The following is a 17,863-nucleotide window of genomic DNA, read 5'->3' as shown; positions in this document are numbered from 1 at the left end:
GCTGTGTGAAGCACATGTGGATCATGAGAAACTGTCAGAGGCAAACTGAGCTCTGTTTGTCTCAGAGCTGTTGGAGGATCATCTGGTGGGCGTTAAAACTACTGCAGCAACAACATTTTATCTTCATATGTAGTTATTTACATGCTAAAAAGGTGCCAAAGTTCATCTTTAAAGGAGATTCACAGCAGAATCTGTTTAGTTTCAGCTGGAGTTTCTTAAAACGTTGATAAAAATGAGTCGAATCGTTCAATGAACCTGCACCTGAGCCATCCCTAACTATAAGCTTCATCAGAAAGGAAAGTTTCAGCCTGATCTTAAAGGTAGAGAGGGTGTCTGCTTCCTGAAGCCAAACTGGCAGCTGGTTCCACAGAGAGGGGCCTGATAACTGAAGGCTCTGCCTCCCATTCTGCTTTTAGGGGCCTGATAACTGAAGGCTCTGCCTCCCATTCTGCTTTTAGGGGCCTGATAACTGAAGGCTCTGCCTCCCATTCTGCTTTTAGGGGCCTGATAACTGAAGGCTCTGCCTCCCATTCTGCTTTTAGGGGCCTGATAACTGAAGGCTCTGCCCCCCATTCTGCTTTTAGGGGCCTGATAACTGAAGGCTCTGCCCCCCATTCTGCTTTTAGGGGCCTGATAACTGAAGGCTCTGCCTCCCATTCTGCTTTTAGGGGCCTGATAACTGAAGGCTCTGCCTCCCATTCTGCTTTTAGGGGCCTGATAACTGAAGGCTCTGCCTCCCATTCTGCTTTTAGGGGCCTGATAACTGAAGGCTCTGCCTCCCGTTCTGCTTTTAGGGGCCTGATAACTGAAGGCTCTGCCTCCCATTCTGCTTTTAGGGGCCTGATAACTGAAGGCTCTGCCTCCCATTCTGCTTTTAGGGGCCTGATAACTGAAGGCTCTGCCTCCCATTCTGCTTTTAGGGGCCTGATAACTGAAGGCTCTGCCTCCCGTTCTGCTTTTAGGGGCCTGATAACTGAAGGCTCTGCCTCCCATTCTGCTTTTAGGGCCCTGATAACTGAAGGCTCTGCCTCCCATTCTGCTTTTAGGGCCCTGATAACTGAAGGCTCTGCCTCCCATTCTGCTTTTAGGGGCCTGATAACTGAAGGCTCTGCCTCCCATTCTGCTTTTAGGGGCCTGATAACTGAAGGCTCTGCCTCCCATTCTGCTTTTAGGGGCCTGATAACTGAAGGCTCTGCCTCCCATTCTGCTTTTAGGGGCCTGATAACTGAAGGCTCTGCCTCCCATTCTGCTTTTAGGGGCCTGATAACTGAAGGCTCTGCCTCCCATTCTGCTTTTAGGGGCCTGATAACTGAAGGCTCTGCCTCCCATTCTGCTTTTAGGGGCCTGATAACTGAAGGCTCTGCCTCCCATTCTGCTTTTAGAAACTCTGGGAACCACAAGGAAACCTGCAGCCTGAGAGCAAAGTGCTCTGTTGGGGAAACATCCAACTGTGAGATCTTTAAGATGTGATGGAGCTCGGTCATTAAGAGCTTTATATGTGAGGAGAAGAATCTTAAATTCTATTCTGAATCTAACAGGGAGCCAATGAAGAGAAGCTAAAACTGGAGAAACATGATCTCTCCTGTTAGATCTCATCAGAACTCTGGCTGCAGGGTTTTGGATCAGCTGGAGGCTTTTCAGAGAATCTGTGGGACAGAACAATAATAAGGAATTACAGTAGTTCAGTCCTGAAGGAACAGATGCATGGAGCAGTTTCTCTGCATCACTCTGAGACAGGATGGTCCTGATTTTAATGATATTACGAAGGTGAAAGAAGGCAGAAACCTGTTTTATATGAGAGTCAGAGGACAGATCCTGGTCAGAAATAACTCCAAGGTTCCTCACTGTAGGACCAGAAGCCAAGGAAACACCATCTAGAGTAACTATATAACTGGACAATTTCTCCCTGAAGCGCTCAGGTCCAAAGAAAAAGGAAGTTAAGTGAAACTTTGCAGTTTACAGACAGTTTGGGCCTCAAGAAGCTTCTTTAATAAGAAAATAAGAAAATTCTTAAACCCTTTTGTTGGGATATTAATATTAATTCTGACTTTGTTGTGTTTTCATCAGTCGTTTACATTGTTATTGTAAACACTTATTTACAGATGACCTGAGCTACAAAACCAAAGAATAGTTTAATGTCTCTTAAATGTCTCAGTTTCTATTTGATTTGTTTTTATTTGAGGCATATTTCTAAAAAAGTGGAACAAAACATGGATGTTTATGTTGATGATCTGCATTGAAGTTCTTCGAGTTAAGCCTCAGTGAAAAGCTCGATGATTATTACACATGTAAATATGAATAAAGCAACAAAAAGAAAACCCAAAGATGAATTTGTTCAGTCGATCATTAACTGTTAAATAAACTTATAGATTCTCAGGGTTAAAGGTCATGTAGAGTTCCACATGGTAGCATTTTGGGATTTTTCTTATTCATAAATGATGTTGGTTATTACAGGAAAAGATGCGCCTCTATGCTGATGACACAGCTCTTTCTGCACATGCTTCATTTCTCTGATCAAACATGTCAGGCTCGATGCTGCAGGAAGGGAGAAAAGGTAACTGAGGTTTACTTCCAAAGGCAGAAATAGCAAAAACAGAAAGCAGCCGGATAATCAAAATTCTTAACTATGAAAATAAAACAAGACTGTGAAAAACAATGGCTCATAAAACTATGAACAACAAGTCTATAAATTGCTGGCTATGAATGAACTATGAGGCAAAACCAGACTTAGCGTTCGTGGCGTGAGCGTTGGAAGGTTCAGTGGATTATTGCAATGAGTGATGTAACCTGGAAACTAAGGACTGTGGGACTGTGGGACTGTGGAGGTGCAGCTGTGAAGGTGCAGCTGTGGAGGTGCAGCTGTGGAGGTGCAGCTATGAAGGTGCAGCTGTGGAGGTGCAGCTGTGGAGGTGCAGCTGTGGAGGTGCAGCTGTGGAGGTGCAGCTGTGGAGGTGCAGCTGTGGAGGTGCAGCTGTGAAGGTGCAGCTGTGGAGGTGCAGCTGTGGAGGTGCAGCTATGAAGGTGCAGCTGTGGAGGTGCAGCTGTAGAGGTGCAGCTGTGGAGGTGCAGCTGTGGAGGTGCAGCTGTGGAGGTGCAGCTGTGGAGGTGCAGCTGTGGAGGTGCAGCTGTGGAGGTGCAGCTGTGAAGGTGCAGCTGTGGAGGTGCAGCTGTGGAGGTGAGGTGCAGCTGTGGAGGTGCAGCTGTAGAGGTGCAGCTGTGGAGGTGCAGCTGTGGAGGTGCAGCTGTGGAGGTGCAGCTGTGGAGGTGAGGTGCAGCTGTGGAGGTGCAGCTGTAGAGGTGCAGCTGTGGAGGTGCAGCTGTGGAGGTGCAGCTGTAGAGGTGCAGCTGTGGAGGTGCAGCTGTGGAGGTGCAGCTGTGGAGGTGCAGCTGTGGAGGTGAGGTGCAGCTGTGGAGGTGCAGCTGTGGAGGTGCAGCTGTGGAGGTGAGGTGCAGCTGTGGAGGTGCAGCTGTGGAGGTGCAGCTGTGGAGGTGAGGTGCAGCTGTGGAGGTGCAGCTGTGGAGGTGCAGCTGTGAAGGTGCAGCTGTGAAGGTGCAGCTGTGGAGGTGCAGCTGTGGAGGTGCAGCTGTGGAGGTGCAGCTGTGGAGGTGCAGCTGTGGAACAGAAACCAGGTGACTGGAGTGAACTAAGTGACGGGAAAAAACCTGAAAACATGACAAACGACCTGAAAACAAACATAAACTGTGACAAAACTCAGAAACTCGTTTTAAATGTTCTGAAAACTAAGTTTTACAGTCACATGATGCTTATTACGTTTTATTTCTGACGTTAACTGGCTCTATGGATTGATTCAAATTAATGTTCATATTTCTAATCTAGTTGAAAATCTGAGAATAAAGATTTTTATTTTATTTGGAGAGAAAAGAAAAATCTTGTGGAAGCTTCTTTCTGTGTTGAAACACACATCTGATATCTCAGTGGTACCTTTTAGGCTAAAAAAGGAGAAAAACTGAAGGAAACATTCACCTTCCAGCAGTTACAAAAGCTACAGCCTCACTCTGTTTGTTGGGTTTTGTTATCAAACCATCCGCTGGGTTAGTTTAGCCCTGATGGCTGTTAGCTGTTAGCCATGTTAGCTGTTAGCTGTTAGCCATGTTAGCACACCTGCACATACTGTTGGGAAACAGATTCTTATGATCAGCCCCAAAATCACTCAAAACACTTTAAGACATAAAAGCTAATCCACTGACTCATATTTTCCTGTTTTTCCTATTGAGAATGGTCCAGTTCTGTCAGAGTTGGTGCATCTTTTCCTCTGATTTTCCTCTGATGCAGCAGCTGTGCCTCACATGTTCCGTCTTAAAGTCAGCTTCCATGTAAACATTGATTCTGTGATTTCAGATCGCAGCCCACCTCCTCAGCTTCAGACAGCTTTCTGGTGGTACATGAGGTGTCCACAGGTGACAACAACCAGAGAGTAAAGTCAAATAAACCCATTTTTGCACAGTCAAAGCCAAAGTGCTGGATACAGATTCTGTATCCACAGATTTGGACTTTGGGCTGGGGAAGCCATCAGATGTTTCCAGCTAACAGCTGACAACAGAAATCTGACTCCAGAACATGTCAGTTTACTTTGGGTCTGCAGGAACAGAAGCTGTGGGATGATTTCACATGAACTGGACGGAGTTAACGGCAAAATCAAAGCAGATTCAGTCAAACCAACAGTAAGAGCTTCTGTTTTATGTTCCATTTGAGCTCCACACACTGTGTAGTTCCCTCTGAACACTCTGCCCTTCAAAAACAAGCCAAAACACAGTTTCCACACACACACAGTGCGTGGAGGAGGGCCCAGATGAGCTCATCACTCATAAAGTGGCGCCTTGTGCCTGGCATCGGGCCACGAAGACACCCACGCAGTTACCGTACAAGGCGTGTCGACAGGATAATGACGGCTGCACGCGGGCGCTGCTGACAGCTCGGATCATTGCACGCACACACCGGGCTGCAGACTGAACCGCGCGCACATGTGCGCACACATGCACACTCTGCAGTGTAACGTCACGTTTATCTGGAAAAAGCTGCACACAAAGTTCCCCACAGCTGAAACTCTGAGAGCACGTCAGCAGCAAAGTGTGAAAATAAAGAGCTGAGGCCAAACAAGCCACAACTTTAGCATCAAAACTACGATTCTGTTCGAATCCGAGGACTTTGTTCAATAAAGATTTATGACCCATTCACATCAACTCGACCCCGGGGAGCGGTCATGTTAAAACCACCCCAGGAACAGAAGAAGAGTCCTGTTCAGAGGCAGAAGAAGAAGAAAGAGCAGGAAGTAGTGGTTTGGTGAGAAATGGAGGATGATAAAGATAGAACAGTCAACGTGAGGGAAGGAGGAGAACAAAGAAATCCTTCAGCAGATATTCATTTTCTCCTGATTCAACCTGCAGACGCAGTTTGTTTTCAGACTGTAATCTTCAACCTGACCACCAGAGGTCAGCAGCTGTTAAACTGCTTCATGATTCAATGCGTTTATCAACGGTTTCTGCACACAGAGCAGAACCATTAGTTCTGATAAACTATGAGCAGTGACCTGCTTTCATTTTCCCATCAGGCTCCCCGTGGCGACCATAAAGCCACAGAGGAGGCCTGAGTGCAGCGCTGCCCCCTGCTGGACGATCCACGGCTGCACTCAGCAGCTCTAGTTTAATGTCAACATTCACACAGAAGAGAGATTTAAGTCAACAGATAACGGACAGTTTCACACTGAGATTATTGGATGCTGTCTGACAGAATGTGAAGGAAGGGAATCGAATAGGTCACTAAAACTGTCTGAATGCATTGTTCCAGTCTGGTTCTGAGGCCGATCAGACGTCTTACAGCATCTTTGGCTCTGATCAAAACGTTGTTCAGTTCAGAAATTAATACACAGGCAAGTTGGTCAGAGACAGGAGTTGGAAACTTGTCCGAGTTGATCCCGACTCTTCAGCAGCCCAACAACAAACAGACACCTGAGCTTCATCTGTGACTAAAGTTAACAGCTTCTGTCCAAAAACCTTCCTCCTAACAGGAAATGGCTGCAGGTGAAGCTGTACGCTGGAGTCCAGGTAATCCTTGTTGTGCTGGAGGTCAGAGAGGCAGCTGGACAGGTTAGATGTGTGATCTGATCCTGGGTAACCAGGCTGCACGAACCAGTGAGGCCTCCCTGACTGTTGAATACAGGAGGAGGTGCGGACCGGAGGTCAGGTGCGGACCGGAGGTCAGGGGCGGACCGGAGATCAGGGGCGGACCGGAGGTCAGGGGCGGACCGGAGGTCAGGCGCGGACCGGAGGTCAGGGGCGGACCGGAGGTCAGGTGCGGACCGGAGGTCAGGGGCGGACCGGAGATCAGGGGCGGACCGGAGGTCAGGGGCGGACCGGTGGTCAGGTGCGGACCGGAGGTCAGGCGCGGACCGGAGGTCAGGTGCGGACCGGAGGTCAGGCGCGGACCGGAGGTCAGGTGTGAATTCTCATGTGACATGACAAATCCCAACTTTGCCTAAAATCTTTCCCACAAGTTTGGCAAGAATACGGTTTCTCACCCGTGTGAGTTCTCATGTGTAAACCATGACTACGACTAAAGCGCCTCCCACATGTTTTGCAGGAATATGGTTTTTCTCCTGTGTGCACTCTTTCATGTTATTTCTTCTGCGAAATCACAAAATCTTTTACCGCATGTTTTGCAAGCATGTGGCTTCACACCTGTGTGGATTCTTTCGTGGAATTTCATTAATGACATCAGATAAAATATTGCACACTGGTGTTGATTCTGTGAAGTTTCTTCATAACTTTAATCATCTGATATTATTGACGTTTTACACGTGTTTGTATCAGCATTGTTGCTTTTTTTGTGGTGTTTTTTTTTTTGGCTTTTGGCCTTTTCTCGTTGATCCTGAGCTACCATCCTGATACTGTCTCTCCACTATGGGTAACAGGAGCTGGTCACTGATCAGTTCACTGTGGTCACTTTCCTCAACTGTAACAGTCACAGTCAAGGTATCATTTTCCTCCTTAAGTACTAGCTGCTCGCCCTCCTGACTAGTGCAGAGTTCGTCCTGTTCCTTTTTAACCTGTGGAAGTTCTGGTTCCTCCTGGAGAGAAAATATGAACAGAGGCTTACTGTGTTGTTTTTTCACAGTAAGAGTGAAGGGTTCAAAAACACTTCAAAACACTGCAAAAATGATAAGAGCAGTTTAACTGAAACTGACTCATCACCCGATCTGCTGAAGCCTCTGCTGAACTCAAACCTTCCTCCTGAGTTGTGCGTTACCAAACTAACCAAGAGAGACTTCTGCAGAGGTGACTGATCTACATCAGCGGAAGAAACACAAAGGAAAAAAACATGTTGGAATTTTAATGGAAATCAGTCGGCTTGTTAGCTGAGAAGGAAGCTAGGAGAGAACAGAAGGAAGCTAGCAGAGAACAGAGTGAAGCTAGCAGAGAACAGAGTGAAGCTAGCAGAGAACAGAGGGAAGCTAGCAGAGAACAGAAGGAAGCTAGCAGAGAACAGAGTGAAGCTAGCAGAGAACAGAAGGAAGCTAGCAGAGAACAAAGTGAAGCTAGCAGAGAACAGAGGGAAGCTAGCAGAGAACAGAAGGAAGCTAGCAGAGAACAGAGGGAAGCTAGCAGAGAACAGAAGGAAGCTAGCAGAGAACAGAGTGAAGCTAGCAGAGAACAGAGTGAAGCTAGCAGAGAACAGAGGGAAGCTAGCAGAGAACAGAAGGAAGCTAGCAGAGAACAGAGTGAAGCTAGCAGAGAACAGAAGGAAGCTAGCAGAGAACAAAGTGAAGCTAGCAGAGAACAGAGTGAAGCTAGCAGAGAACAGAAGGAAGCTAGCAGAGAACAGAAGGATGCTAGCAGAGAACAGAAGGAAGCTAGCAGAGAACAGAAGGAAGCTAGCAGTAGGGATGTAAAATTGGCCCTGTCTTCAAATCGTTAGATCATTCAGCCCATCACGGTGTTCCGTACCTGCTGTGTGGGAGTTTATTCGGGGTTTCCAGGTGATTTCCAGCAGTCTGCGCTGGCGGTCGATCTCTTCCTCGTACTGGACGATGGTTTTCTCAAACTCTGTGAATATTTCTTCAGCAGCAGCAGTTAGTCGCTGGCTGATAAACTCTCTCAGATGCTGAGCTGAAGACATTGTTGCTGCTCACACTCAGATATTGTCCTGTCCGGACAACGAACAGACTTCGAACTGAATGTCGCCACCTGCTGGCTGCTGTACAGAAGACATGTCCTGGACCTCAGTCAGAACCAGCAACCTGAACCCATTTTAACTCTGCAGAAAGCTGAAATATTTTAAGAAAAAAGTTGTAATTCCTAAATCAAATAATTAGGATTAAAACAAAATTAATCGGTGAAGTTATTCTTCAGAAAGCAGGAAATTCTTTCTTTTAACACAGGGTGATAATATGTAAAAGTACTTTAAATAGATACGATAAAACACAAACATGGATGACGTTTCGTCAAACTGAAATACATTGTATCCATGGTTACCACTTGCACTATTATTAATATTTGTACTTTATTCTCAACATGGGAAACAAAAAAATAATCTTTTCTCTTCTGAGTGTGACCCTATGGCCCTGTTCCATCCATCATCCATCTCAGCAGATTCCAGGCTAAACCCAATGCAAAGATAACTCAAGTTGTTTCTGTGTCTGAGCAGAGACGAGATTCAGCTTTGCAAACATAAAGAACAGCACTGAAACGGACAGAAAAAAGCCAGTTTATTTCCATAAAAGCTTTTAAAAACACCACTTTGTACATATACTGTAATGTGCTGAGTCATCTCTAAAGCCTCAGATAAAGTTGGTGACATCACAAAGACAAAGAGGAATCATGTAAAACAATATGCTACAAACCAAAAATACAAGACTCAAGAATGTTTGTCTTAATCTGCAAAGAGGAAAACAGCTAACTCTGATTCTGTTTAAATTTCAGCACCTTCTACTGACTGCCACCAACAGAACCTGCACGTGGAGAACGGCTTCACTGCATGGAACGCCACGACCATTCCTGGACATCCTGTTTCAGACTGAAAAACTAAACCAGGAGGTCTCAGGCTTCAGTGTAAGTTTCCAGATTCAGACGTTTGACCAGGTCAGCGGAGGTCTTTAGATCCACAGAAACGGCAGCTTCATGATGGTAGAATTTATTTACCACAGCTGTCATTACAGCTAGCCCTGCTAAACACTGTAAAACATGTTAATCCATCATCATTTTTATCTTTTATCATATAGAAATGTAAAATCTTAACTTCTCCAACCCCCCCCCTTATTTACACGCACACATGCACAAAGACAGCTGAGCTGTGCTTCTGCTGCTGATTTTAAAGACTTTAAAACTTTATCAACAAACCACTTATTTTCCATCCTGGCACCGGAGACATGACTGTGATCCAGGATAAAGCCGTTTTCGTTTGATTCATTTATACAGATATAACGGCTGTGGTGTAGTTTACTACAGCCTCATGTAGCTTTACGCGTCATCACCCACAACAATAACCAGCCAAACATTTAAGTTTAACCAGCCAATAGTATGAACATTGTTGTTTTTCTATCTATTTTGATGGTGCCCTTTGCTATACAATTGCCATTGTAACCTGGTAATTTCTAATTTATAATATTAGTGTTATTGTTCAAGTGAACCAGCTCTGGTATTAGAATGCATCGGTCTTGTAAAACATCTAAATTCAGGGATGAGAATACGATTGGAACCATGATCCTCATAATTCTCTAAGCACATCTACACTAAAAGTTCTGCTCAAGCATGGGTTCTTTGGTCAGTTTTCCCCACAGATGTTTCAGAACTACAACGTCTCCCTCGTATGAGTTCTAATGTGCACGAGTAAATGACCATTCTGGCTGAAACTTTTTCCACATGTTTTGCAGGAATAAGGCTTCTCACCGGTGTGAGTTCTCATGTGAACCATCAAACGACTATTCTTACTAAAACTTTTCATACATACTTGGCAAGAATACAGCTTCTCACCTGTGTGAGTTCTCTTGTGGTACAGTAAGCTATCACTATATCTGAAACTTTTCCCACATGTTTCGCAGGAATATGGCTTCTCACCTGTGTGAGTTCTCATGTGGCGTAACAAATCGCCACTTTGACTGCACTGTTTCCCACATATTTTACAAGAATATTGTTTTAACCCTGTGTGAAATTTCATGTGAATACTCAAATATTCCCTTTGACTGAAACACTTCCCACAAGTTTCACAAAAAAACTGTTCTCCGTCCGAGTCTTTTCCTTTGCGATGACTCAGTGACGACTGGTTTTTTTTATAGATGTTACTCAGGCACGGCTTCTCATCGGTGTGACTTTTCTTGTGGACCATCAAATGACTATCATCAATGAAACCTTTCCCGCATGTTTCACAGGAATATGGCCTCTCACCTGTGTGAGTTCTCATGTGGACAATCAGCTGACCGCTGTAACGGAAACTTTTCCCGCATGTTTTGCATGAATATGGCCTCTCACCTGTGTGAGTTCTCATGTGGACAAACAGCTGACTGCTGTAACAGAAACTTTTCCCGCATGTTTCGCATGAATATGGCCTCTCACCTGTGTGAGTTCTCATGTGGCACAACAAAGAATAATTACGTCTGAAACATTTACCGCAAGTTTCACAAAAATATTGTCTCTCTCCTGTGTGGGTTTTTGTGTGGGCGATCAAATGACTGCCATCAACAAAACACTGGCCACATGTTTCACAGGAATATGGCCTCTCACCTGTGTGAGTTCTCATGTGGACAACCAAGTTACTGCTGTAACAGAAACTTTTCCCACATGCTTCACAACAATATGGTTTCTCACCTGTGTGGATTCTGTAATGTTTTTTCAACTGGGACTGATACTTAAAGGCTTTTTCACAAACATCACATGTCAGAGATGTTTTACCTGCGCTAGCGTTGCACTGACTCTCTGACATGGGAGGGTTCTCTACATCATTACTGTGACTTTCATTTTTGTCTCTCTTTGGTTTCAGTTTAGCATTTTTAGTTGATCCTGAGTTTGCAAACTTGCTTTCTTCTTGATCTTGGATGTCAACTACAGCTGAGTTTTGAGAGGGGAGCTGGTCACTGCTTGGTTCTGGTTGACTGTGGCCACTTTCCTCTTGATGAACAGTCACCATAAAGGTATCATTCTCCTGCTTCAGTGCAAAGTGACTGGTGCAGAGTTCCTCCTGTTCCTCTTTAATCGGTGGAAGTTCTGGTTCCTCCACTTCCTCTTTAATCTGTGATGGTTCTGATTTGTCTTGATCCTCTTTAATTAGTGGAAGTTCTGGTTCCTCCTGTTCCTCTTTAATCTGTGATGGTTCTGATTTGTCTTGATCCTCTTTAATCGGTGGAAGTTCTGGTTCCTCCTGTTCCTCTTTAATCTGTGATGGTTCTGATTTGTCTTGATCCTCTTTAATTAGTGGAAGTTCTGGTTCCTCCTGTTCCTCTTTAATCTGTGATGGTTCTGATTTGTCTTGATCCTCTTTAATTAGTGGAAGTTCTGGTTCCTCCTGTTCCTCTTGTGTGCTTAGGTTCTGGTTCCTCTTGGTCCAGAGTGGAGTTATTCTCCTGGTTAGAGAGCTGCTGGACAATGACATGTTGGACATCTGGAGGGGCAAGAAAAGTACTTAGTTCTGTACAAAGTGAAATTCTAAGAGACAATAACGGGACCAGCTGATGTGATTATTACGGCTGACGCTAGAAAGTAATTTACATAATAGCTCAATATTCTGGCGTTATAAAACTAAACAAGAAAAGTTTTTGTTAAAAAAGACACATTTCATATAAAATACAAAGTATATGATTTATAAAACGAACACCAGCACGAGTCAGAATATGTAAATGAGTTTATGCTGCTGACAGGAAACAATGATTAATAAGCTCCATCCATTCATTCTAAACCCGCTCAATCCAACTCAGTCACAGAGGATGAGAGGCAGAATACACCTGCCCATAAGGTCACCTGTCCATCAGGTCACCCGTCCATCAAGTCACCCGTCCATAAAGTCACCCGTTCATCAGGTCACCTGCCCATAAGGTCACCTGTCCATAAGGTCACCTGCCCATAAGGTCACCTGTCCATAAAGTCACCTGTCCATCAAGTCACCTTTCCATCAAGTCACCCGTCCATCAGGTCACCCGTCCATCAAGTCACCCGTCCATAAAGTCACCCGTCCATCAGGTCACCCGTCCATCAGGTCACCCGTCCATCAAGTCACCCGTCCATCAAGTTACCTTTCCATCAAGTCACCCGTCCATCAAGTCACCCGTCCATCAAGTCACCCGTCCATAAAGTCACCCGTCCATCAGGTCACCCGTCCATAAAGTCACCCGTCCATAAAGTCACCCGTCCATAAAGTCACCCGTCCATCAAGTCACCCGTCCATAAAGTCACCTTTCCATAAAGTCACCTTTCCATCAGGTCACCCGTCCATCAAGTCACCCGTCCATCAGGTCACCCGTCCATCAAGTCACCCGTCCATAAAGTCACCTTTCCATAAAGTCACCTTTCCATCAGGTCACCCGTCCATCAAGTCACCCGTCCATCAGGTCACCCGTCCATCAGGTCACCCGTCCATCAAGTCACCCGTCCATAAAGTCACCTTTCCATAAAGTCACCTTTCCATCAGGTCACCCGTCCATCAGGTCACCCGTCCATCAGGTCACCCGTCCATCAGGTCACCCGTCCATCAGGTCACCCGTCCATCAAGTTACCTTTCCATCAAGTCACCCGTCCATCAAGTCACCCGTCCATCAGGTCACCTTTCCATCAAGTCACCCGTCCATCAAGTCACCCGTCCATAAAGTCACCCGTCCATCAAGTCACCCGTCCATCAAGTCACCCGTCCATCAGGTCACCTTTCCATCAAGTCACCCGTCCATCAGGTCACCTTTCCATCAGGTCACCCGTCCATCAGGTCACCCGTCCATCAAGTTACCTTTCCATCAAGTCACCCGTCCATCAAGTCACCCGTCCATCAGGTCACCTTTCCATCAAGTCACCCGTCCATCAAGTCACCCGTCCATAAAGTCACCCGTCCATCAAGTCACCCGTCCATCAGGTCACCCTTCCATCAAGTCACCCGTCCATAAAGTCACCCGTCCATCAAGTCACCCGTCCATAAAGTCACCTTTCCATAAAGTCACCCGTCCATAAAGTCACCCGTCCATCAAGTCACCCGTCCATCAGGTCACCCGTCCATCAGGTCACCCGTCCATCAAGTCACCCGTCCATAAAGTCACCCGTCCATCAGGTCACCCGTCCATCAGGTCACCTTTCCATCAAGTCACCCGTCCATAAAGTCACCCGTCCATCAGGTCACCTTTCCATCAAGTCACCCGTCCATCAAGTCACCCGTCCATAAAGTCACCCGTCCATCAAGTCACCCGTCCATCAAGTCACCCGTCCATCAAGTCACCCGTCCATCAGGTCACCTTTCCATCAAGTCACCCGTCCATAAAGTCACCCGTCCATCAAGTCACCCGTCCATAAAGTCACCTTTCCATAAAGTCACCCGTCCATAAAGTCACCCGTCCATCAAGTCACCCGTCCATCAGGTCACCCGTCCATCAGGTCACCCGTCCATCAAGTCACCCGTCCATAAAGTCACCCGTCCATCAGGTCACCCGTCCATCAGGTCACCCGTCCATCAAGTCACCCGTCCATAAAGTCACCCGTCCATCAGGTCACCCGTCCATCAGGTCACCTTTCCATCAAGTCACCCGTCCATCAAGTCACCCGTCCATAAAGTCACCCGTCCATCAAGTCACCCGTCCATCAGGTCACCTTTCCATCAAGTCACCCGTCCATAAAGTCACCCGTCCATCAAGTCACCCGTCCATAAAGTCACCTTTCCATAAAGTCACCCGTCCATAAAGTCACCCGTCCATAAAGTCACCCGTCCATCAGGTCACCCGTCCATCAGGTCACCCGTCCATCAAGTCACCCGTCCATAAAGTCACCCGTCCATAAAGTCACCCGTCCATCAGGTCACCCGTCCATCAAGTCACCCGTCCATAAAGTCACCCGTCCATCAAGTCACCTTTCCATCAAGTCACCCGTCCATCAAGTCACCCGTCCATAAAGTCACCCGTCCATAAAGTCACCCGTCCATCAGGTCACCCGTCCATCAGGTCACCCGTCCATCAGGTCACCCGTCCATCAAGTCACCCGTCCATCAAGTCACCCGTCCATAAAGTCACCCGTCCATAAAGTCACCCGTCCATAAAGTCACCCGTCCATAAAGTCACCCGTCCATAAAGTCACCCGTCCATCAGGTCACCCGTCCATCAAGTCACCTTTCCATAAAGTCACCCGTCCATAAAGTCACCCGTCCATCAGGTCACCCGTCCATAAAGTCACCCGTCCATAAAGTCACCCGTCCATAAAGTCACCCGTCCATAAAGTCACCCGTCCATAAAGTCACCCGTCCATAAAGTCACCCGTACATAAAGTCACCTTTCCATAAAGTCACCCGTCCATCAGGTCACCCGTCCATCAAGTCACCCGTCCATCAAGTCACCCGTCCATAAAGTCACCCGTCCATCAGGTCACCCGTCCATCAGGTCACCCGTCCATCAAGTCACCCGTCCATCAAGTCACCCGTCCATCAAGTCACCCGTCCATCAAGTCACCCGTCCATCAAGTCACCCGTCCATCAAGTCACCCGTCCATAAAGTCACCCGTCCATCAGGTCACCCGTCCATCAAGTCACCCGTCCATCAGGTCACCCGTCCATCAAGTCACCCGTCCATCAGGTCACCCGTCCATCAAGTCACCTTTCCATCAAGTCACCCGTCCATAAAGTCACCCGTCCATCAAGTCACCCGTCCATAAAGTCACCCGTCCATAAAGTCACCCGTCCATAAAGTCACCCGTCCATAAAGTCACCCGTCCATAAAGTCACCTGTCCATCAGGTCACCCGTCCATAAAGTCACCCGTCCATCAAGTCACCCGTCCATCAAGTCACCTTTCCATCAAGTCACCCGTCCATCAGGTCACCCGTCCATCAGGTCACCCGTCCATCAAGTCACCTGTCCATCAGGTCACCCGTCCATAAAGTCACCCGTCCATCAGGTCACCCGTCCATCAGGTCACCCGTCCATCAAGTCACCCGTCCATAAAGTCACCCGTCCATAAAGTCACCCGTCCATAAAGTCACCCGTCCATAAAGTCACCCGTCCATAAAGTCACCTGTCCATCAGGTCACCCGTCCATAAAGTCACCCGTCCATCAAGTCACCTTTCCATCAAGTCACCCGTCCATCAGGTCACCCGTCCATCAGGTCACCCGTCCATCAAGTCACCTGTCCATCAGGTCACCCGTCCATAAAGTCACCTTTCCATAAAGTCACCTGTCCATCAGGTCACCCGTCCATAAAGTCACCCGTCCATAAGGTCACCCGTCCATCAGGTCACCCGTCCATCAAGTCACCCGTCCATAAAGTCACCCGTCCATAAAGTCACCCGTCCATAAAGTCACCTGTCCATCAGGTCACCCGTCCATAAAGTCACCCGTCCATAAAGTCACCCGTCCATCAGGTCACCCGTCCATCAAGTCACCCGTCCATCAGGTCACCCGTCCATAAAGTCACCCGTCCATAAAGTCACCCGTCCATAAAGTCACCCGTCCATCAGGTCACCCGTCCATCAGGTCACCCGTCCATAAAGTCAATAATAATAAAATCTAAAACTCGGTAATAATAAAGATGTCGGATGTTCCCAGTCAGCTGGTCTGACATTTGGATCAAACACAAAGAAAATGAGAATCTTGTAAAAGGGAAACATTCAGAGTCAGAAAACTCAAAGCAACACGTGTGAAAGTGAGGAAGCAGCAGTCCTCACGTGACGGCGGCAGATTCTGTGAAACAGAATGAGTGAGTCTGGCTGTGATGTGCGGAGAAGAGGCGCGTGAAAGTGTGACGTACCTGTGGGGAGCAGCTTTCGGTCTGTGTCACCAGCAGACATACAGAGAGCTGAACACATCGGGACTGAAAACACTCAAATATCCAGCTGAGCCGCGACACAACTCAAGCTAACGCTGTTAAACGTGTGTACTTCCGCCGGATGTCCCACTGTGAAGTTCCGGTGGGGGACAGTAAAACTTTAGTTCCGCCCAGTTTACCGGTAATGGACCTGTTAGAAAGCTATGAAAAAGAATATCTAACTCAATTAATAAAGCTATACCGGAACCTTTTTATGTGTTAATGCTTCCCTTTACCACCTGTATGCCGTTAAATCCTTATTGGCTGCTTCCTTCACCTGCACAACTCAATCAGTCAGTTCCCTCCAAAACTTTATTCACTGACCTTTTTTAGTGGCGAACGTGTTTGCGGCGCGCTCCCGACACCGCCCGTTTTTACTGTTACATTTTAGTGCTCGTTGATCGTGACAAACGGCAGAAGCTGCAGGAGTGTGAAAGCAAGGATTTCCAGACAAGCAGTTTTTATCCCCAGCCCATCAGGCTTCGGAATCATGAAGTATTTGCAATTTCTGCACATTTGCACACCGCTTTTTTGCATATTTAGCACTTTATATTTTGTATTCAATATATTTCCCCTTTTTTTTAAAAAAAGGTTGCAAGGTAAAATTCTCGTTACCCAATAATAACTGTCTGTGTATATGACAAATAAACATATTGAATTGATATATTTATTATATTTATTTATATATAACATGACATCCTCCTGCTGGGAGAGTTCACAGCTCACCTGGGGCTGATCTGGTGAGGCCCCAAACACAGTTACACAGGTGAGACACAGTTATCAATGATTCAGCATCAGCTTCTGAACCTTCTTCATCCGAACTGCGCAGAGGAAATAAGACCAGGTCAAACTCCTGTGATGACGTTCAGCTGAGAGATGTTCTCTGAAGACTCTGAGAAAGGAAATGTACACAATTCATTTTGGTTTTACTCCTCTGTAACAGTCACAGTTCAGTTTACTGATCTGTTGATGGAGCTTCTGCTGCAGTTTGGTTCAAAATGAACCTTCATCAGTCAGAGGTGGAGACCAACCGAGGTTTGGTTAAATCCTTTTGCTTTATGAAACTAGATTCTCAAAAGTCCTGATCCAGAGTCCAGACCCAGTCCTCATTTCTTCCAGCCTTTGCTGTAACCTTTAAAGTGTCCTGATCAACAGTTCTGCAGCTTTCTGAAACCTTTAAAGTGTCCTGATCAACACTTCTGCAGCTTTCTGAAACCTTTAAAGTGTCCTGATCAACAGTTCTGCGGCTTTCTGAAACCTTTAAAGTGTCCTGATCAATAGTTCTGCAGCTTTCTGAAACCTTTAAAGTGTCCTGATCAACAGTTCTGCAGCTTTCTGAAACCTTTAAAGTGTCCTGATCAACAGTTCTGCAGCTTTCTGAAACCTTTAAAGTGTCCTGATCAACAGTTCTGCAGCTTTCTGAAACCTTTAAAGTGTCCTGATCAATAGTTCTGCAGCTTTCTGAAACCTTTAAAGTGTCCTGATCAACAGTTCTGCAGCTTTCTGAAACCTTTAAAGTGTCCTGATCAACAGTTCTGCAGCTTTCTGAAACCTTTAAAGTGTCCTGATCAACAGTTCTGCAGCTTTCTGAAACCTTTAAAGTGTCCTGATCAATAGTTCTGCAGCTTTCTGAAACCTTTAAAGTGTCCTGATCAATAGTTCTGCAGCTTTCTGAAACCTTTAAAGTGTCCTGATCAATAGTTCTGCAGCTTTCAGAAACCTTTAAAGTGTCCTGATCAACAGTTCTGCAGCTTTCTGAAACCTTTAAAGTGTCCTGATCAATAGTTCTGCAGCTTTCTGAAACCTTTAAAGTGTCCTGATCAACAGTTCTGCAGCTTTCTGTAACCTTTAAAGTGTCCTGATCAATAGTTCTGCTG

General features: G+C 46.3%; 1 protein-coding gene across 2 annotated transcripts; it reads right to left on the bottom strand.

Annotated features, from left to right (window-relative positions):
• Positions 1-8,723: 8,723 nt before the first annotated feature.
• LOC140268493 (uncharacterized) lies at positions 8,724-16,050 on the bottom strand. 2 transcript variants are annotated; one of them, XM_072363400.1, is made up of 2 exons: positions 15,930-16,050; positions 8,724-11,608 (listed from the first exon to the last, which is right to left on the bottom strand). In XM_072363400.1, the coding sequence occupies exon 2, from the start codon at positions 11,606-11,608 to the stop codon at positions 9,806-9,808; it is 1,803 nt and encodes a 600-aa protein (XP_072219501.1). In that variant the 5' UTR covers positions 15,930-16,050; the 3' UTR covers positions 8,724-9,805. The 2 variants fall into 2 exon arrangements, with proteins under 2 accessions (XP_072219501.1, XP_072219502.1); XM_072363401.1 differs by lacking the exon at positions 15,930-16,050 and adding an exon at positions 11,904-11,950.
• Between the last annotated feature and the right edge of the window lie 1,813 nt (positions 16,051-17,863).

This window comes from Leuresthes tenuis, unplaced genomic scaffold, assembly GCF_036924035.1.
Source record: "Leuresthes tenuis unplaced genomic scaffold, fLeuTen1.0.hap1 SCAF_14, whole genome shotgun sequence".
NCBI lineage: Eukaryota > Metazoa > Chordata > Actinopteri > Atheriniformes > Atherinopsidae > Leuresthes > Leuresthes tenuis.
Note: the sequence above shows the minus strand (reverse complement) of the source record. Positions and strands in the feature narration are given on the sequence as shown.

What these genes read in the sequence shown, in the direction of transcription:
- LOC140268493 (XM_072363400.1), bottom strand. Translation starts at nt 11,608, where the DNA reads ATGTCCAACATGTCATTGTCCAGCAGCTCTCTAACCAGGAGAATAACT.